This window comes from Psammomys obesus, unplaced genomic scaffold, assembly GCF_907164565.1.
Source record: "Psammomys obesus unplaced genomic scaffold, mPsaObe1.curated_primary_1811, whole genome shotgun sequence".
Lineage (NCBI taxonomy): Eukaryota > Metazoa > Chordata > Mammalia > Rodentia > Muridae > Psammomys > Psammomys obesus.
Genome location: NW_026588752.1, coordinates 7,697,122 through 7,714,557, shown reverse-complemented (window position 1 = coordinate 7,714,557; position 17,436 = coordinate 7,697,122). Strand labels below are relative to the sequence as shown.

Sequence of the window (17,436 nt, the reverse complement as noted above, 5' to 3'; positions counted from 1 at the left end):
GGGTACCACTAAACCTAAAAACTTGAATTTGATCTTGGAATCCACATGGTGGAAAGATAGAACTGACCCCCAAGCTGTCCTCTGACCTCCATATGCATGCTGTGACATGCTCATGCCTCCATCCCTCATATACACAAAAATAATGAAAAAAATGAAAAAAAAATTAAACATAAATCTATGAGAGGCTGCTAGTTTAGGAAGCATCACATGCAGGCATAGCTGGGTGAAGGGGGGGGTCACAGGATCATGCTGAAATCAAAGCAGGTGCCCCAAGGCTGGCATGTCAAAGTCCCTCTCTACCAGGGGACACAGGAGGCTTATTCTCTGGGAGAATAGAGCCAGGGACACCAGACACCACCGGGTACATGAGGCTAGAGAGAAGCAAGGAGCTAATAACAGTCCTCTTAGCCCAAGTCCATTTTGAATGGAGGAACTTGGCACCCCCTGGCTCCAGCAACTGGCAGACAGGATCCCAAAGCATGCTTCTGGTCTTCACTGCGCAGCTGTCAGGCCAAGAGAAGTTCCAGAGATGGCCCTCAGCACAGCAGCTCCTCCACAAGCCCTGGTTCAGCAATCAGAGTCACAGGGCCTTCTGCAGCTCTGAAGGGCTTTCATAGGGAGCAAAGGGACAAACTCATCAATCTGTAAGAAAAGCTGTAACTCAATAGAAAAGAACCCTGAGAACACCAGAGAGCTCCAGACATCTCTCCACATCCCTGAGAACAAAGACCAGGTTCCTCTCCTGTTGGCTGGCTGTCCAGATCCCAAAGAGTTCTAGAAACTACAGATCAATGGAAATTGATGTGTAGAAAAGGCTGGAAAGCAAAAAATAAGGAAATCTCCCAGAAGATAGAACAGAAAAGCAAGACTGATGGGGAAAGAGGAGAAACTTGGACGTTACCTTAGCAGTCAGTCTGGCCAGCATGGGTCAGGAAGGACAGGATCTGTGCACATGGAGCAAGGCGAATAGATGGAAGGGCAGCACCCAGCACCAAAGATGGCGGCCACAGAGATCCCTAAGCAGACAAGACATCCTGAGAGCAGCCAGAGGAAAAGGTTGGCCATTGCCAGGTGCTGGTCAGAGGTCAAGGGTACCTTTGTGAGATCTGGTCTCATATAAACTGGAACAAAGGGCCCTGACTTGTAGACTGAGCCAGTACCCTGGCCAATGCTTTCCTTCTCATAAGTGGAACAAGTGTTACAACCTGCTTGCTTCAGCTTCCCTGTTTGGTGTGTATCTCATAAGATTAAAAACTACTCAGATCGGAGGAGGTGTGGTGGTGGGGGTCAACGCTTGCTGGGTTCAGATGAACAAAAGGGCTGTGAGGACAGAGCCAAGCTGGTTGGTGAGGCTTTCATCTTCAGGGATAGTGGCTGGGCAGCAGACCTCTTTGCTTAGAGAAGCTTAGCACAGATGATCTGGGGCCTGAAGGGGACAGCTGGTCCTCTTCGGGGGCTTGTCTTAGCTGATTAAAAAGAAAACTGTTTTGAGACAGAAGGGGAAAGTGAATGGTGCTGAAAGAGTGCTAGAGTAGAGAAGCAGCCTGCTGACACCCACCAATCCCTTACAGTGATGTTCAGACTCCAGCTTGCCGCTGGCTCTGCCAGCCTGTGCCCACACGCCTGCTGTCTCTCTTGTGCCTGGTTCAGGCCCCCTTCCAGGTCACTGCTCTGCCTCTTCCACCACACTCCTCCACCTCTGTGCCCCCTCCTTCTCAGGGCCTACTTACCCTCAAGCCTTGGATAATTGCTCCTTTTAGAACCCTACCAAGCCAAGGGCTCCTTCCCTGGTAATCTTGGCATAACACGTTAATGTGGACTGTCATTAGACCCCCGAGCATCCATTTCTCCTACTGGACTTTTCTCTCTCTCTGTGGGTGCTTGATGTAGATCCCCGTAGAGCTGTGTGATGAGCAGTGTGGGTAGTGAGGCCCGACTCACTCAAAATCACCCAGTCCTGCTGGCCAGGAAGCTCCGGGGACTCTTAATTTCTTGAATGGCCTTGAGCTGTTGCTCAGCCAGGTTGGAAGAGATGTTTTCCTGGGTGAGGAGAACAGCTTTCACTTTCCCAGCTTTGAAAAAAAAAAAAGTGAGGGCCGCTAGAGGGTACTTATGCAAAGCTACCTGCCACCGACACCTGTGACCTCAAGCCGCAGGTCCACCAGCCAGTACCTGTGCTTTCTGGCAAGAGACCTGAAAGGCTAGCTCAGTGGGTTCCTGTGATGCCATTCACTGGTAGTCATGTAGCACCACACAGCTAGACTACTCCTTTTCATTTTGAGAGGACTCATGCTGTAGCCCAGGCTGCCTTTGAACTCATAATCTTGCCTCAGCCTCCAGAAAGCTGTGATTACAAGTATGTATAATCACACTGGTTCTTGATAGCTGATTTCTGTTTTATTTATTTGTTTGTTTGACTGGTTTGTTTGTTTGTTTGTTTGTTTGTTTGAGACAGGGTCTCTCTATGTAGTCCTGGTTGTTCTGGACTATGTAGACCAAGCTGATCATGAACTCATAGGGCTCTGCCTGTCTTTGCCTCCAAAGTATGGGATTAAAGGTGTGTGCCACCATGCTCGGCTCACTGATTTATTTTGAATAAAATTTAAATAAACCCCCACCGTTTTCGGGGGCAGGGTGCTAGGAAGTGAACCCAGGGCCTTGTGAATGCTAATCACATGTTTACTGGTGTGCTCTGCCTTCACATGAAAAGGTGCTGACTGCTTAAAGCCTGACGAGGGAGAGGCTAGTTCACTGTCTAGCTGATGACTATCCCAGATTTCCTGGGTGAACAGGCCACTGGCTAGAGAGCAGGCCCTTGCCCCTCCCACCCCTGGGTCATCTCCTCCCTTGAGATGCTTGACCTGGTTCCCAGAGCTGCAAACCATCTCCATGTCAGAAGCTCCCAGGCCCTCCTGGTGCTGGGGCTCCTGCAAATGTGTTTCATTCTGAAAGGCAGATGTGCTGGCTAGGGGAGCTTGCCGGTGTCCCGCAGTCATCTGTGTCAGTGGCAGAGAGCACCTCAGAGCCCAGCTGAGAACAGTGACAGGCCCATCTGCATAGTTCTTTATGTTGCTGACAGGTCTGTTGGTGACAACTATGGTCTCTTTGAAGGCTCTTCCCAGGCGTCCACTGTTTTGTTGCAGCAGCCTGGAGCCACAGCACCATCTAGGGGTAGCTTGGTAGTCAGGCAGTTGCCTTCCTCAGCGATAGGATTGGTGAGTCCAGATCACAGTCAAGGCTATGCTGCAGGTCCTGCTGGTCTGTTCTTAAAGAGGTCAATTAAAAATCAGCACAAAGCATGGTGGTGCACACCTTGAATCCCAGCACTCAGGAAGCAGAGCCAGGTGGGTCGCTATGAAAGATCTCTTTAGTCCAGGGACAACCTGGTCTACATAGTGAGTTCCAGGCCAGCCAGAGCTACATAATGAGACTCTGTCTCAACATAGATAGATAGATAGATAGATAGATAGATAGATAGATAGATAGATAGATAGATAGATAGATAATTTGATTAATTAAATTAATTAATGAAATAAAAGCGAAATCACTGCAATAGTGACCTCACAAGCTTCTCTCGGAAGCTGCAGTTGCCAGCATTGAGCTCCTATCACAGAAGCTTAGGGAAAGGTGGGGAGAGGGCACAGGAGCACTGTTGCCTGGCCCAGCTGTCAGTCCTTCAGGTGTACATGCAATACTCTTACCTTATATCATAGAAATAGAGGAGTCAGAGGCAGGAGCATTGCTTCAAATTCAAGCCAGCTACGTAACAAGTTCTAGGGCAGCCAGACATCATAGAAAACCCTGTCTCACCTGGGCAGTGGTGGAACACACCTTTAATCTCAGCCCTTGAGAGGCAAAAGCAGGTGGATCTCTGAGGACAGCCTGGTCCACAGAGCAAATTCCAGTACTGTTTAGGAAAAAAGAGAGAGAGAGAGAGAAACTCTGTCTCAAAAACCATGTCTTAACCATACTTAAGTACACAGCTCAGCAGCACCACATATTTGTACATTTGTGCGATCATTATTTTATAGCTCTCCTACCTGGCAGAAGAGAAAGGTCCCGATGTCTCTATACCTCACTGTCTGTTTTGAGTCTAGCCATCTAATCCAGCATGCGGTGGTGAGCACAGAGTTCTGATTTTGCTTCCTGATGGCTGCCAGTAGCACAGCACAATTTCTTGTGTATGTTGACCATTCCTATCTGTGTCTTTGGGATATGGATTTGTCCATTTTTGAATTGAGTTGTTTTATTATTGAGTTTAAGGAGTTATTTATAGAACTCTCGGTCCTAATAAGCAAATATTTTTTCTATTCTGTATGTTACAGTTTTTTTACTCTGTTGTTGTGTCCTCTCTAATGCATCAGAACTAAGTTTGGATGCAGTTACTGGTTAATGAGGCAGATTATGTCTCAGAAGGAGCCTGAAGAGGATGCTGTGCTGTCTTCTTGTACAGACACACAGGGACACAGGCACACAGACATCAACATACTCACCAGGATGCGCTGGGTGTGCAGATGCGCATGTGCACAGGGACACACATTCTGTGAGAATGAGGCCTATGCATTGTAAAATGCCCATTTCTGAGTCCTCTTAGAACAAGGCTAAGTTTTGTTCTATTTTAGACAGGGTTTTCTGTAGATTAGGCAGCCTTGAATTTACTGTGCAGATAAAGAGGACCTTGAGTTCCAGAGCATCTGCCACCCAAATGGTAGGATTATAGATGGGTATTACCACACCTGGCTTACAAGTATTATATATGGAAAGTAAGAATGTCTTTAAGGTGTTTCCTGAGCATGAGAGAAGAGAGTCACTGTTCAGGGCCAGCCTTAGCTACATAGAAAGGCCATTGCCCTCCTCCACACACACCAGAAAGGCCTCAGCACCACAGGTAGAACTGATAAGGCTCCAGTGATTCATATAAACTAATTACCGAGTGCTGCCTGATACCACCAACATCTGTTGTGCTGACTTTTTTTTAATATATAAAAATGTGAAAACATAAAGCAAACAAACCTTCAAGATAAACAGAGCATAAAGTCTCTGGAGAGCTTTGTAGTGGAACAGCATTTTAAAAATTGCTTTAGTCCTGTGTGGTAGTACTCATCTGTCATCCTCACGTACTTCTGCAGATTTCATGAGCTTAAAGCCAGCCTAGGTAGCCAGGCAGTGGTGGATACCTTTAATCCCAGCACTCAGGAGGCAGAGGCAGACATATATCTCTGTGAGTTCTAGGCCAGCCTGGTCTACAGAGTGAGTTCCAGGACAGCCAAGGCTATGCAGAGAAACTCTGTTTCAAAACAAATAAACATAAAAAAAAAAAAACCTAAGTAAGTAAGAAGAACCTTTCTCTTGATGCTGCATCAGTACCTGAGAACTGTGATGAATGCAAGAATTAGGAAGCACCTTATTCTTTGCGAGTTTGACTACAGAATCTATAAGAAGGACACGTCACAGTGGGAGTCAACCATTTTCCTCCAGGCATTCTGGGCCCAGAGCCTTTAGAGAGACTGGTGTGGCCTGAGTGTATGTGATGCCCCATCTAACCTGGGCTTCTGCCTTGCCCATGACTGGTGTACAATATGAGCTAGGCTGGTGCCCTGAGGGAGCCATGGCTGAGAGCAGTGAGCACCGTCTTCCTGCTCCTGTTTTCTCGGCGGTCATTTGAGATTTGAGGAAGTACTTTTTCTGCTTTGAAACACAGACTTGGGCAGGAGGACCTCACAGTGAAGCCAGTTACTGATGGATACTCTCACCTCTCTGCTTCCTCACAGGAATCGACTATAAGACTACCACCATCCTGCTGGATGGACGGCGTGTCAAACTGGAGCTCTGGTGAGTTGGTAGTCTAATGGGGGTGTGGAAGCCAAGTGAAGAAGTACCTTATTTGCAGTAACCATTTAAATAGACCCTGTTCAAACTGGACTTTTCTCCATACAAAACAAAAAGTCCAGGATGTTTTGTTTTAAAGCCTCCTCCATTTTTACTCGTAAAAACCTATTTCCATCAGGCTAGAAAGATGCTCAGAAGTTAATAAGAGCTCTTGCTTTGTGAGGACCTGGGTTCAATTCCCAGTATCGTCTGTCAGCTCACAGGCATCTCCAGTTCCAGGTCCAGTGGATCTAATGCCCTTTTCAGGTCTCCCATGGGCATCAGGCATGTGTTGCTCATACACATAAACTAAAAATTAAGAAGGAACCAGCTGTACACATGCCTTTAATACCAGTTCTGAGGAGGCAGAGGCAGGTAAAGATGTCTCTGAGGGGCTGGAGAGATGGCTCAGTGGTTAACAGCCGTGGCTGCTCTTCCAGAGGATCCCAGTTCAATTCCCAGCACTCACATGTCAGCTCACAACTGTCTGTAACTCTTGTTCCAGGGGATACAACACCCTCACACATACAGTTAAAATACCAATGTACATTAAAAATATATATATGCCTGTGAGTTCAACGCCAGCCTGGTCTATGTAGCAAATTTCAGTCAGAACTACACAGTGAGACTCCGTCTCAAAGGAAAAAAGAAGAGGGGGAGAAAGAGGATGGGAGTGAGCCTCTCAAACTGGGACTTCGTGGGTGTGCTGTTGATCCTCTCTGTGTTTCAGGGATACGTCGGGCCAGGGCAGGTTCTGCACCATCTTCAGGTCCTACTCCAGGGGCGCACAGGTAAGACACAACAACCATTGTGTTGTTCCGGTAGATGCCTCTCCTGATTCTTTCTGAACCTGTATCACTGTCCTGCCAGTTCCCTAAGTATTTGCTCTCTTTGGTGTGTTTTGTTTTCCTACAGTGCTGGGGATTGAGCTCTGGACCCGATAGTTGAGGGTCCCACCTCAGCCCTTTTTTCCCCAAATATTTTGACATCTGGACATCAGGTCCCCCAAAGCCCATCTGTATAGGAAAGATATTCAGAGCTTTGGAGCCTCCATTTCCAGACTGCCTGTGTGGGAGGCAACTGAGTCTCTATTGTACCTGCCTCTAGTGTCCCTGTTTGAGCCCTTGCTGTTCTCTTGGTGCCTCAGGATGTGCTCTGAACTTAGCCACTACAGTGACCTCTCTAAGCTATTAAAGTGCAGCTTACCCATCTGTTTCACTAGAAACCAAAGGTGTCTCCCCATATCTTCATCATACCCAGAGTTGTGCACCTCCTAAGGAGTGTGACTGGATATGAAAGTGACTTGGGCTGTATCACAAGTTAGGACTCTGCAGATTGGGAATGTTAAAGATAAGCTGCAGCCGATTCTCTGAACAGGCAATAGGCCATGGAGACCTTGTCTTGCCTGTAGAAGAGCACCATGCATTCATGTACCACACATGGTAGGGATAGCTGTTCCCTGTTCCCTGGGATCCCCTACATGCTTTCAGATTTTTTTTTTTCCCCACCACGCTGAAAACAGAAGATGGGGAAATCGTTGAGACCTGTGTGAACTGAACTGCTTTAGACTCTGCTGCTTCCATGTGGAGGGTGTGAATGGAAATTCAGTTCTGTTGTGTTGCAGAGACGCCCCCAGGCTCAGGCCCTACCTCTAGACAGCCAGGAACAGCCTTGGGAACACAGAGGCAAGACCCTGAGGGCAGAAGCAGAGTCTGAAGTCTCGGTACTTTCAGACATGAGAGAGCGAGGCGCATAGGCTAAGGATGAATTCTGTAGGTTCCTCTTCACTTTTCTTTTAAAAATGGGTTTATATGATGGGTATTTTGCTTGCATGTATGACTGTGTACCACATGTATTCCTGATGGCCATAGAGGTTAGAAGAGGGCTTCAGATCTCCTGGGACTGGAGTTATAGGTGGTTTTGAGCTGCTATGTGGGTTCTGGGAATCAAATCTGGGTCCTTTGGAACCAGTCATTACTCTTAGGTACTAAGACATCTCTACAACTCCTCTCCTTGATTTTTGAGACAGGATTTCACACTCTAGCCTCAGGTGCGATTCAAACTCTGAAGGACCCTCCTTTTTCAGCCTCTAACTGCTGGAATTATATACATGAGCCACTATTCTCTGCCCCATTTTCTTTTAAAAGGGGAATGAGGAATATCTTTTACATCTACATTTTTTTTGTTTTCTTTTTTCTTTTGCATTGAGAGAGAAAGAACATGCATAGTACATAACAAGGCAAGAGTGTGGAGCTCAGTGGCCAACTTGTGGGAATTGGCCTCCTTTAGGCATCAAACTCAGATCATCAGGCTTGGTAGCGAGTACCTTTACATGCTAAGCCATCTTGCAAGTCCCACATTTATAGTCATAACTAATTACCTACCTTTTGCTTAGCAGCATTTTCAGGTTTTTAAAGCAGTAAATACATATAATTTTGAAATTTAAAATAAAAGAGGGCTAGAGAGATGCTTTAGTGGTTAAAAGCACTTGTTGCTTTTGCAGGGGACCTGGGTTTGATTCTTAGCACCCACGTGATGACTTGTAACCATCCTTAACTCAAGTTCCAAGGGATCCATAGTTCTCTGACTTTGATGGGCACCAGGCATGTACTTGCTGTACAACCATAAACACAGAAAAACATTCATACACACGAAATAAATCTAAAAAAAAATACCAAAAACTGAATTTACAAAAAGAAAATATTACTTTGGGTGACAACACTAAAAGGTTATTGGGGGAAAAAGAAAACGGTAGCTCAGAGACAGCCTGACGGGGTTTGGTGCTATGCAGTGAGAAAGCCATGAGGCGTGGAGTGGATGTAGCAAGAAACTAATCCAACCAGCCACATCTGCTTGGTACATGGGAACTAAAAAAACACACACGTCATGACTGTCTTTGTCAGTCCAATATTTTCTAGAAAGAAAATGTCATCGATTTTGAAGCCTTCCCAAAGCATCTAGCACCACTGGTTCTATTTCTGCTCTGCCTGTTTCTTCTAGAAGTTCTTAGTGGCTGTCTCCTGGATGAAAGGAGCCACACATCTTAGCTTGTATCTGTGGCTTTGTCCTTGGTGCAAGCCCCTGGTTTCATTCCTGAACCGTCTGTTGTGCATTCTGTGTAAAGACAATAGCAATGAGATGTTGGCTTCCTACAGTGCTTCTCTGTGCCACCTGGAACAGGACAAGCCATATTTTTTTGTTGTTGTTATTTTTGTTTTTCTTGTTTTTTGAGACAGGGTTTCTCTGTGCAGTCGTGGCTGTCCTGGACTTTGTAGACCAGGCCTGCCTCTGTCTCCAGGGTGTTGGTATTCCGGGTATGCGCTACTGCACCTGGCTTGGGACAAGCCATCTTAACGGGACATGTTTTCCTGCTCTGCTGCACTTCGCCAACCCAAAGAGGCCTTCTGGGTTCCTCAGGGTCTAGGTCTTGCACATAGCCAAAGGCCACTTCCCTCTCCCTTGCTTTTGCTACTTGTCACATTTAGCCCTTTTCAGTGGCTCTTGCTGAATCCCTTTAAACCTCACCAATGGCCAAACTCAAATGTTTTTATGGTTTGAGTCCTGAAGTGGCATCTTAATCCCTGTAGTCCTGTGCTGCCTTCTAGGAGAGTGAGCAGGTCCCCCTGGCTTGGTGTTTGGAGGTGGTAAGAGGCCTGACAATATCTGCTGGTAGGGCCACACCATTGCCAGCAGGAGGCGCTGTCCAGCTGGGCTTGGATTCACTTCCATAAGATCAGGAAGTATGTGGTCCAGTGCTCCGTCCTTTAAGGACAGAAGTGGATTTGTTTACATGAAATGATTGTATAGGAAGTAGTAGAGGATACATGCTAATTGGTCATTGCTGAGAACACCAGCATGCAACTTGGCATCTGGCAGGCATGGAGAGTGTGGGGGGGTGTGGGTGTAGGTGGGTGGGTGTGGGTTTGCACATAGGGGAGAACAGTTTAGCATAACCAGGGTGTGGTGTGAGGTAGGCACAGGAGGATTTCATTCTGGCTCTTTGTACTTTGGGATTTGGAACCACACACATACATTATATGCATTAAATACTTACTTATTTACATTTATTATTTATTTGAGGGGAGAGTGAATAAGTGGAGGGCAAAGGACGAATGAGTTTTGGGAGTTGGTCCTCTTCTACCATGTAGATCACAGAGGTCAAATTCAGGTCGTTAGTCTTGGCAACAGGAGCCGTCTCCCAGTTCCGTGTATTTATTTTTGAGACAGGGTTTTATGAAGTTCAGGTTGATTTTTAACTATGCAGCTGAGACTAGCCTTGAGCTGATCTTCCTGCTTCTACCTTTAAGGTGAGAGGATAACAGGTGTATGTAACCATGACAGGCTTATCGACTGCCTTGCTTTCTGTCCGACCTACCTTCCTTCTTTCCTTCCTTCCCTCCCTCCTTCCTTCCTTCCTTCCTTCCCTCCCTCCCTCCCTCCCTCCCTCCCTCCCTCCCTCCTTCCTTCCTTCCTTCCTTCCTTTCTTCCTTCCTTCCTTCTTTCCTCTCCTTCCCTTCCCTTCCCTTCCCTTTCCCCTTTCCTTTTGACACAGGGTCTTACTATGTAACACCGGCTGGCCTTGGTCCCAAAGCAGTTCCATCTCAGCCTCCCAAGTACTGATTTATAAGCATATGCCACCAGACCCAGTTTAATTTGTAAGGGTTTTTTGTCTGTTGTTTTGAGACAGCATAAGACGGTCTTACTGTGTAGCCCAGGCTGGCCTGGAACTTGATATGTAGGTGAGACTGGCCTCACCCTCACAGAGATGTGCTTGCTTCTGCCTCCTGAGTGCTGAGATTAAATGCTCAGTTTTTATTTCTTTTTTTTTTTCTTTTTCTTAAGATTTATTTATTTAGTATGTATACAATGTGTGTTTGCATGTACACCTGCACACCAGGAGAGGGCACTAAATTTCATTTTAGATGGTTGTGAGCCACCATGTGGTTGCTGGGGATTGAACTCATGACCTCTGGAAGAGCAGCCAATGCTCTTAACCTCTGAGCCATCTCTCCAGCCCCAGTTTTTATTTCTTAAAGGTACTTTAAAGCCCCAGGGAGACGGTTCAGTCTGGAAAGTGTTTGCCACACAAGCATGAAGACCTGAGGATGAGCTCCCATATTAAAAGCCTGTATTCCCAGTCCTGGGGAGGCAGAGACAGAAAGATTCCAGAAACTTACTGGCTAGCCAGTCTAGCCAAATTGGCAAGCTCCAGGTTCAGTAAGACACCTTGTCATCAAAACAAACAAACAAAACCAAACAAAACAAAACCAGGCAGAGATAATTGAGGAAGACATCTGACATTAACACTCACCCACAAGGCACACTACATCTCAATTGTATAATGGTTACATGGATAAATATATGTCAAAAACTCATCGGTATCCTTGTCTCAATTCATATGTTTTCTGATATATAAATTAAGGGGTAGGAGCTGGGCATGGTGGTGTACACCTGTAATCCCAGCACTCAGCTGGCAGAGGCAGGCGGATCTCTGTGAGTTCAAGGTCAGCCTGGTCTACAAATCGAGTCCAGGACAGCCAGGGCTACACAGAGAAACCCTGTCTCGAAAAACAAAAGAGAAGAATGTGTAGGAGAGTCTTTTTGTCTTTTGAGACACAATTGATAGCTTTGGGGATAGTAAGAAAAAAAACTTTATTTTGGTTTTCAGCTATCTCGCCTGCAGTTCAGATGGTTTTTTTCTAGGAAATACACAGGCGCTTTGGTCTCTCTACTCCAGCCTGCACTCATAGACTCTCCGAGGAAGGGCCTGATGTGAAAGCAAAGCTGGGAGTGCTTTTGCCGGGAGGGGTAGCCAGGGCAAGGGGGCAGCCTCCGTAGGAGCTCCTCTTCCAGGTGGCCTTCTGCTTACTTGTTTTTAAACACAACACAAATGCTGGTTATGGCAGAAAGTGAAGCATAAGCAAGAAATTAAGCCAGCCAGCGTCATACCATCTGCGTAATGTTTTCGTAAACTTCCATTTGTGCTTTCATTCTTTCAAGTGTCAGTATACATAACTATGGGACTCTGTATTTCCCACTTCACAACTTACTGTGTGCGTTTACTGGGATCATCAACTATACTTACTTAGAACACTCTTTGCTTTGTTTTGTTTTGTTGCTTTGCCATGCTCTGGATGGAATCCTGAGCTTTGCATGTTGTCTGCTGTAGCACTTAGCTAGTCCTCCAACCACTTACCATTGGACATTTTTTCTCCTCCTCCCCTCCTCCCTCCTACTTTGTTATGCCAGGATTAGAATCCAGGATTTCATGTACTCTAGGCTACAACTCTGCCATTCAACTACAATCTGTCCGTTCCTCCTCACCCCCATGAAAAAAAGAAAGCCTTCACTGCTAAAGTGTGCTGAGAGGAGCCTCTCCAGGGTGGTCTTTGGCATACCTTTGAGTAATGCTCAGGAGCCAGATTACCACATGCTGTGATTTGATAGGTGGCACTATCACCTCCAAAGCTCGGCCTCCCTCCCTGTGCCCAAGCAACAGGGTAGACAGGTGCTTGTTTATTGATTTTGGGAGGGAGTGGGACTTTGTTATTATTGTTGGTTGTTTTTTTTTTTTTTTTTTCGTCTTAGTTATGTCATTACTGTTCTGTTTTTATGGTTACTTCCTACAAAAGAATTAATTGGGGGCTTGTGCACGGTTTCAGAGGCTTAGTCCATCATGGCGGGGAGCATGTTGCTAGAGAAGTCGCTGGGAGCTTTACACCCTGACCTGCAGACATCAGGCAAAGGGAGACAGACATTGGGCTTGGCATGGGGCTTTTGAAACCTCAAAACCCAACCCCAGCTACTCACCTCCTAATCCTTCCCAATCAGTCTATCAACTAGGTACTAAGCATGCAAATATATGAGCCTATGGGGCCATTTTCATTTAAATCATTACAGTTTGGGTGTTTGGTTTTTCTAGACAGTTTCTCTGTGTAGCCTTGGCTACCTTAGAACTCACTCTGTAGACAGGCTAGCCTCACAGCCATCCACCTGCCTCTGCCTCCTGAGTGCTGGGGATTACAGGTGTGCATCGCTGTACAGTGTTCTGCCTGCATGTACACCTACACTCCAAAAGAGGGCACCAGATCTCAAAGATGGTTGTGAGCCACCATGTGGTGGCTGGGATTTGAACTCAGGACCTTTGGAAGAACAACCAGTGCTCTTAACCTCTGAGCCATCTCTCTAGCCCCTCATTACAGTTTTTCAATCAGGGACTTGCTGTGTAGCCCTGGCTGGCTTAGACCTAGCTATCTAGACCACTAGAGGGGCCTCAAGTTTGCAGCAGTCCTGCCTCGGTGTCCTGAGATTATAAATGTGGACATCCATCTCTGCTGTTTAGATATTGTAAATACTAACGTTTTTTTACCCACTAACCTGGCTCCTTGAGGTAAGGCAAAGTCCAGTTTGGCTCCTCTCAGTGGTACCTGGCCTCGTGGTTGGTATGGGGCTCCTCCAGGATAGAAAAGTTCCCACCTGTTTGAGCCAGGCCCTGCTGCCTACCTGTGGGTAAGGGTACCTTTGTCTTTGTAGGACCTGGCACTAGCCTGAATTTTTCACAAATGGAAATTCTGCTTACCTCCTCCTATTCCCATCTTCATCCTTCTCTTTCCCCCTTCTCTGTCCTCCCTGTCTGTGAACCTGTGGAAAGAGGAGTAATTTGATGAGTGGACTCTGATTGCTAAACCTCAAAGTCAACTCAGAATGAGAGGCACATTTGCAGTGTGCTCAACATCGCCCCTGCTGGAAAGTCCATGACAGCGGCCCCACCGGGATGTTTGAGGCAGATGGAGACAGCCCAAAGCTGAGCTCCCAGTAATTGGTCTCTAAGGGATGTTGCAGGAAAGGCCCCGTAGCAAATCATGCTTAGCCCGACTGGAGCAACTCTCACTGACTCCTGCTCCTTGAGTGACTGACATGCTGCTGTACAGGTTTGGAGTTGGAAAACTCAGAGCTGCCTTCATTCAGCCCCAGGTGCCCCCAGGGCAGAGTTCGCTGATGTACTGACTTCCAGAATGTTTGGCCCTCTAGTGAGTTCTGTGGCTCTTCACACCCCTCCCCCTACCAAAGCTTAGACCTGTGTGTGTGTGCTTAGCCTGTGTGATGATTTCAGAGCAATGCTTGTGACTGGCCTGGATTTAAAAAAAAAAAAGAAAAGAAAAGAAGAAAGTTTAAGTCAGTTCTGTGCAGCCATGTTCTCAGGGGATGAATGGGATGGCATATATGTATGGGGCCATTTCAGCTCATAGAAGGTCCCCTCCTGCTGCTCTCCTGTTGGGTGGCAGATGCATTTCCTTCCTGCAGGTCACGGCCACTCTAGTGATCTATGTAGTCTTCTGGGCCATGTTCCTAGCTCTGCCTACACATTGTGACTACTCCCATCCAGCAAGTTTCTCCTGGGGATGGGCCCAAACATGCCTGTGGGTAACCTCCTTCCATCTGCTCACAGGGAATCCTCCTGGTGTACGACATCACCAACCGTTGGTCTTTTGATGGCATTGACCGGTGGATCAAGGAGATCGATGAGGTAAGTGTGGGTCTGCACCTCTCTGGGACCACGCCGTGACAGGGCCATACCTGGGAGTGCTGCTCGCTGTAGTCCTTCCTTACTCTGGAGTGTTGTTCAGCAATAAACACCTAAACTCCCCTATTCACCTGGTTCTATCCAGACCTCCCTGGACTTGTTCCACTGCAGAATGCAGACCCTGGAAGCCCTGCCTGTGGCCAGGGGGTGGGGGTAGCATATGATTGTGCCTCTGCTGAGTTGTGAACTCCTCCTAAGCACGCACCTGGTGTTCCCCGTATCCTGGTTGGGAACCGGCTGCACCTGGCCTTCAAGCGGCAAGTCCCAACAGAGCAGGCCCGAGCCTACGCAGAGAAGAACTGCATGACCTTCTTTGAAGTCAGCCCCCTGTGCAACTTCAACGTCATCGAGTCCTTCACTGAGCTGTCCCGTATCGTCCTCATGCGGCATGGCATGGAGAAGATCTGGAGGCCCAATCGAGGTGGGACTGAGGCCTAGTTCAGAGAGGATGCTTGCTAGTGGAGTTGTGGAGGCTGATGGTGGAGCTGCAGGCATTGATAGTGGGGTTAGAATGTAGGTGGTCCCTTAGGAGCTGCAGTCACCCACACTGCTTGTCCAGAACTGGCGCAAGTGATCTCTCTCCTTGACATGCTTTGAGAGCAGAGCTCTGCGCTGCACCTTCACAGCTACGTGGTCACGGAAGCAGTATGTGAGCTCAGCAATGTCTATATCAGTGTCCATGCCGAGCACTTGGTCAAAAGTCCCTAATGATGGCCTTCCTTTGGGGTACTTTCTAATAGGACAGTGACTAGGCAGAGATGGTCACAGTGTCACCCTAAGGTGAAGCCACAGAGGAGAACAGGATAACTAATTCCCTCTCTTGAGCCAAAAGACTGAGTTAACCTCCAACCAGAGCTACAGTAAGGCCTGTGTTCCGAAGTTAGTCTGCCTCTTCACCCACCCTCAGTCTCGTGGAGCAGCTGGGCAGACTGGCCTCTCCCAGCAGTACTCTATAGTGTGCTCTGCTCTAAGAAGGCAGGAGATGGGAGCCGTTCAGTAGACAGATAGTGGCTGCCCAGGAGCCTTGAGCTGGTGAAGCCACCAGGAATTTCAAGACCCAGCCAGGCTTTACAGGTAGTGTAAGGAGCATGTAGCTCCCCTAACAAAACCTCATCACTTATCCTCCCCTCCCCTCACAGTTTTCAGCCTGCAGGACCTCTGCTGCCGTGCCATTGTCTCCTGTACCCCTGTGCACCTCATTGACAAGCTTCCACTACCTGTCACCATCAAGAGCCACCTCAAGTCCTTTTCCATGGCCAACGGCATGAACGCTGTCATGATGCACGGCCGCTCCTACTCCCTGGCAAGTGGGGCCGGGGGCAGTGGCAGCAAGGGCAACAGCCTTAAGAGGTCCAAGTCCATCCGTCCCCCCCAGAGTCCACCTCAGAACTGCTCTCGGAGCAACTGCAAGATCTCCTAGCGGGACCTGTGGGTTCCGCCTGTTCAGACTTACGCTGGAGCACTCCTGGCCAGGCGCTAGGCCCTGCTGTGTGCAGGAAGACTTGCCTACACAACCCTGCCTGGGTCTCTCCAGGCTTTCCTCCACATGTGAGCTAGTGGAGGGGAGGGCGTGTGGGAGAGAACATGCTCCACAGACCAGGCAGCAGGGCTGCTGGTGCTACGGGGACCAGGTCTGAACCAGTCCTGGACTCCAGGCTGGAAGGGAGCCTGGCTCCCCTTTATTTATATGGAGAACATTTTACCTGTTTTGTACATTTTTAAAGGGCTGTCAGGGAAGCCTGGATGCCCCTCAGAGCCACATCAGCCATTGGGGAAGCTCAGGATGTCAGGGAAGGAGTGATGAAGCAGTGCTGGAGGGTTTCAGTGTGGAAGCCAAATGCTCTTTGGATTTATAAATACCCTGGCTGGGTGTTGAGGCTGCTCAGAGGCCAGTGGGAAACAGATGGGGCATGGGGGCACTCCAGAGGCCTGTCAGCAGGCTTGGCTGCAGCTTGTGCTGGACATAGGCCAGGTCTCACTCCTGAGACCTCCTAGGAGAGGAGCAAGTTGGAGCGCCTGGGAACCCCACTTGTATCCCTCCCTACTGCGCCCTCGCACTTTTGGTGATGTTTACTATTCACTCAGCATCTCCAGGTTGAGGCTACAGAGCTTTCTGCAGACTTAAGTGCTTGATGGCCTCCAGTGTCTGTGGTTTGGGCACAGGGCCTAGGACCTCAGTGTCTAGCAGCTTGTTCTCATCAACCTTAGCTGTGTTTCATAGCTGCTCCTTGCCTATTGTGGCCCTTCTGCCTATAAGTTCATGTCACTGGAATCTCTGACCTGTTTCTTAGTGACACTTTCTGGAACAGCAGCCTCAACCATAGGGTTGGACACCCAGCCCCTCCTTAGGGACCCACTGGCTAGAGCAACTTCTGAAGCCATGGACTATTTCTCCACAATGCTCCTCCTACCCCACTCTGCTCTGGTCAGCCTTTTCCCCTGTGGGGATGTTGTCCCCAGTGGATGTCCTGTGTGACTGCACCCCCGTCCTTGCCTGGTGACACAGCCCTCAGGCACGCTGGTGCTTAACTCTACCTCCTGCCCTCAGGGCCCTGGCCATAGCAGGAGCCATGACCCCTTACTGGGGACCTTCTTAGTGCACATTTCCTAAGACCATCTTGCCATGGGTGTTACTAGGGCACTGGTAGACACTGCGCCAGCCTGCTGTTCTGGGAGATTGGGTTAATGCCTGTCGGGACAGGGTTATGGTTGTGGGAACTGCCTGATAAGCAGCAGCACCTGGGACTCTGGCCCAGGGGCTGGATACAATCAAGCATCACCTTTCCCCACCAGTCCTGTTGCTGTTGATAAGAGACCTTTTCTCTGGAATCGCCAATAGAATGGTATAGACTTTGAGGACCTGGATTGGCCTGCGTGCACACCATCAACACTACCCTTGCTGCTGTGGACTCCACCATTCCTGGTTCTTTGTTCTTACTTCTTTGTACAGTAAATGTACTTCAGCAGTGAGCTCATGTCTTTCT

At 48.1% G+C, this 17,436-nt stretch overlaps 1 protein-coding gene across 1 annotated transcript in view; it reads left to right on the top strand.

Annotated features, from left to right (window-relative positions):
• The window catches only part of Rab40c (RAB40C, member RAS oncogene family), a 38,117-nt gene extending 20,695 nt beyond the window's left edge, over nt 1–17,422 (top strand). The window contains exons 3-7 of the mRNA XM_055604557.1: nt 5,772–5,832; nt 6,599–6,659; nt 14,318–14,395; nt 14,651–14,873; nt 15,592–17,422. Of these exons, the coding sequence (XP_055460532.1) occupies nt 5,772–5,832; nt 6,599–6,659; nt 14,318–14,395; nt 14,651–14,873; nt 15,592–15,872 (704 nt within the window). The 3' untranslated portion in view covers nt 15,873–17,422. The remainder of the gene's footprint in view (nt 1–5,771; nt 5,833–6,598; nt 6,660–14,317; nt 14,396–14,650; nt 14,874–15,591) is intronic.
• Nucleotides 17,423–17,436: the final 14 nt, after the last annotated feature.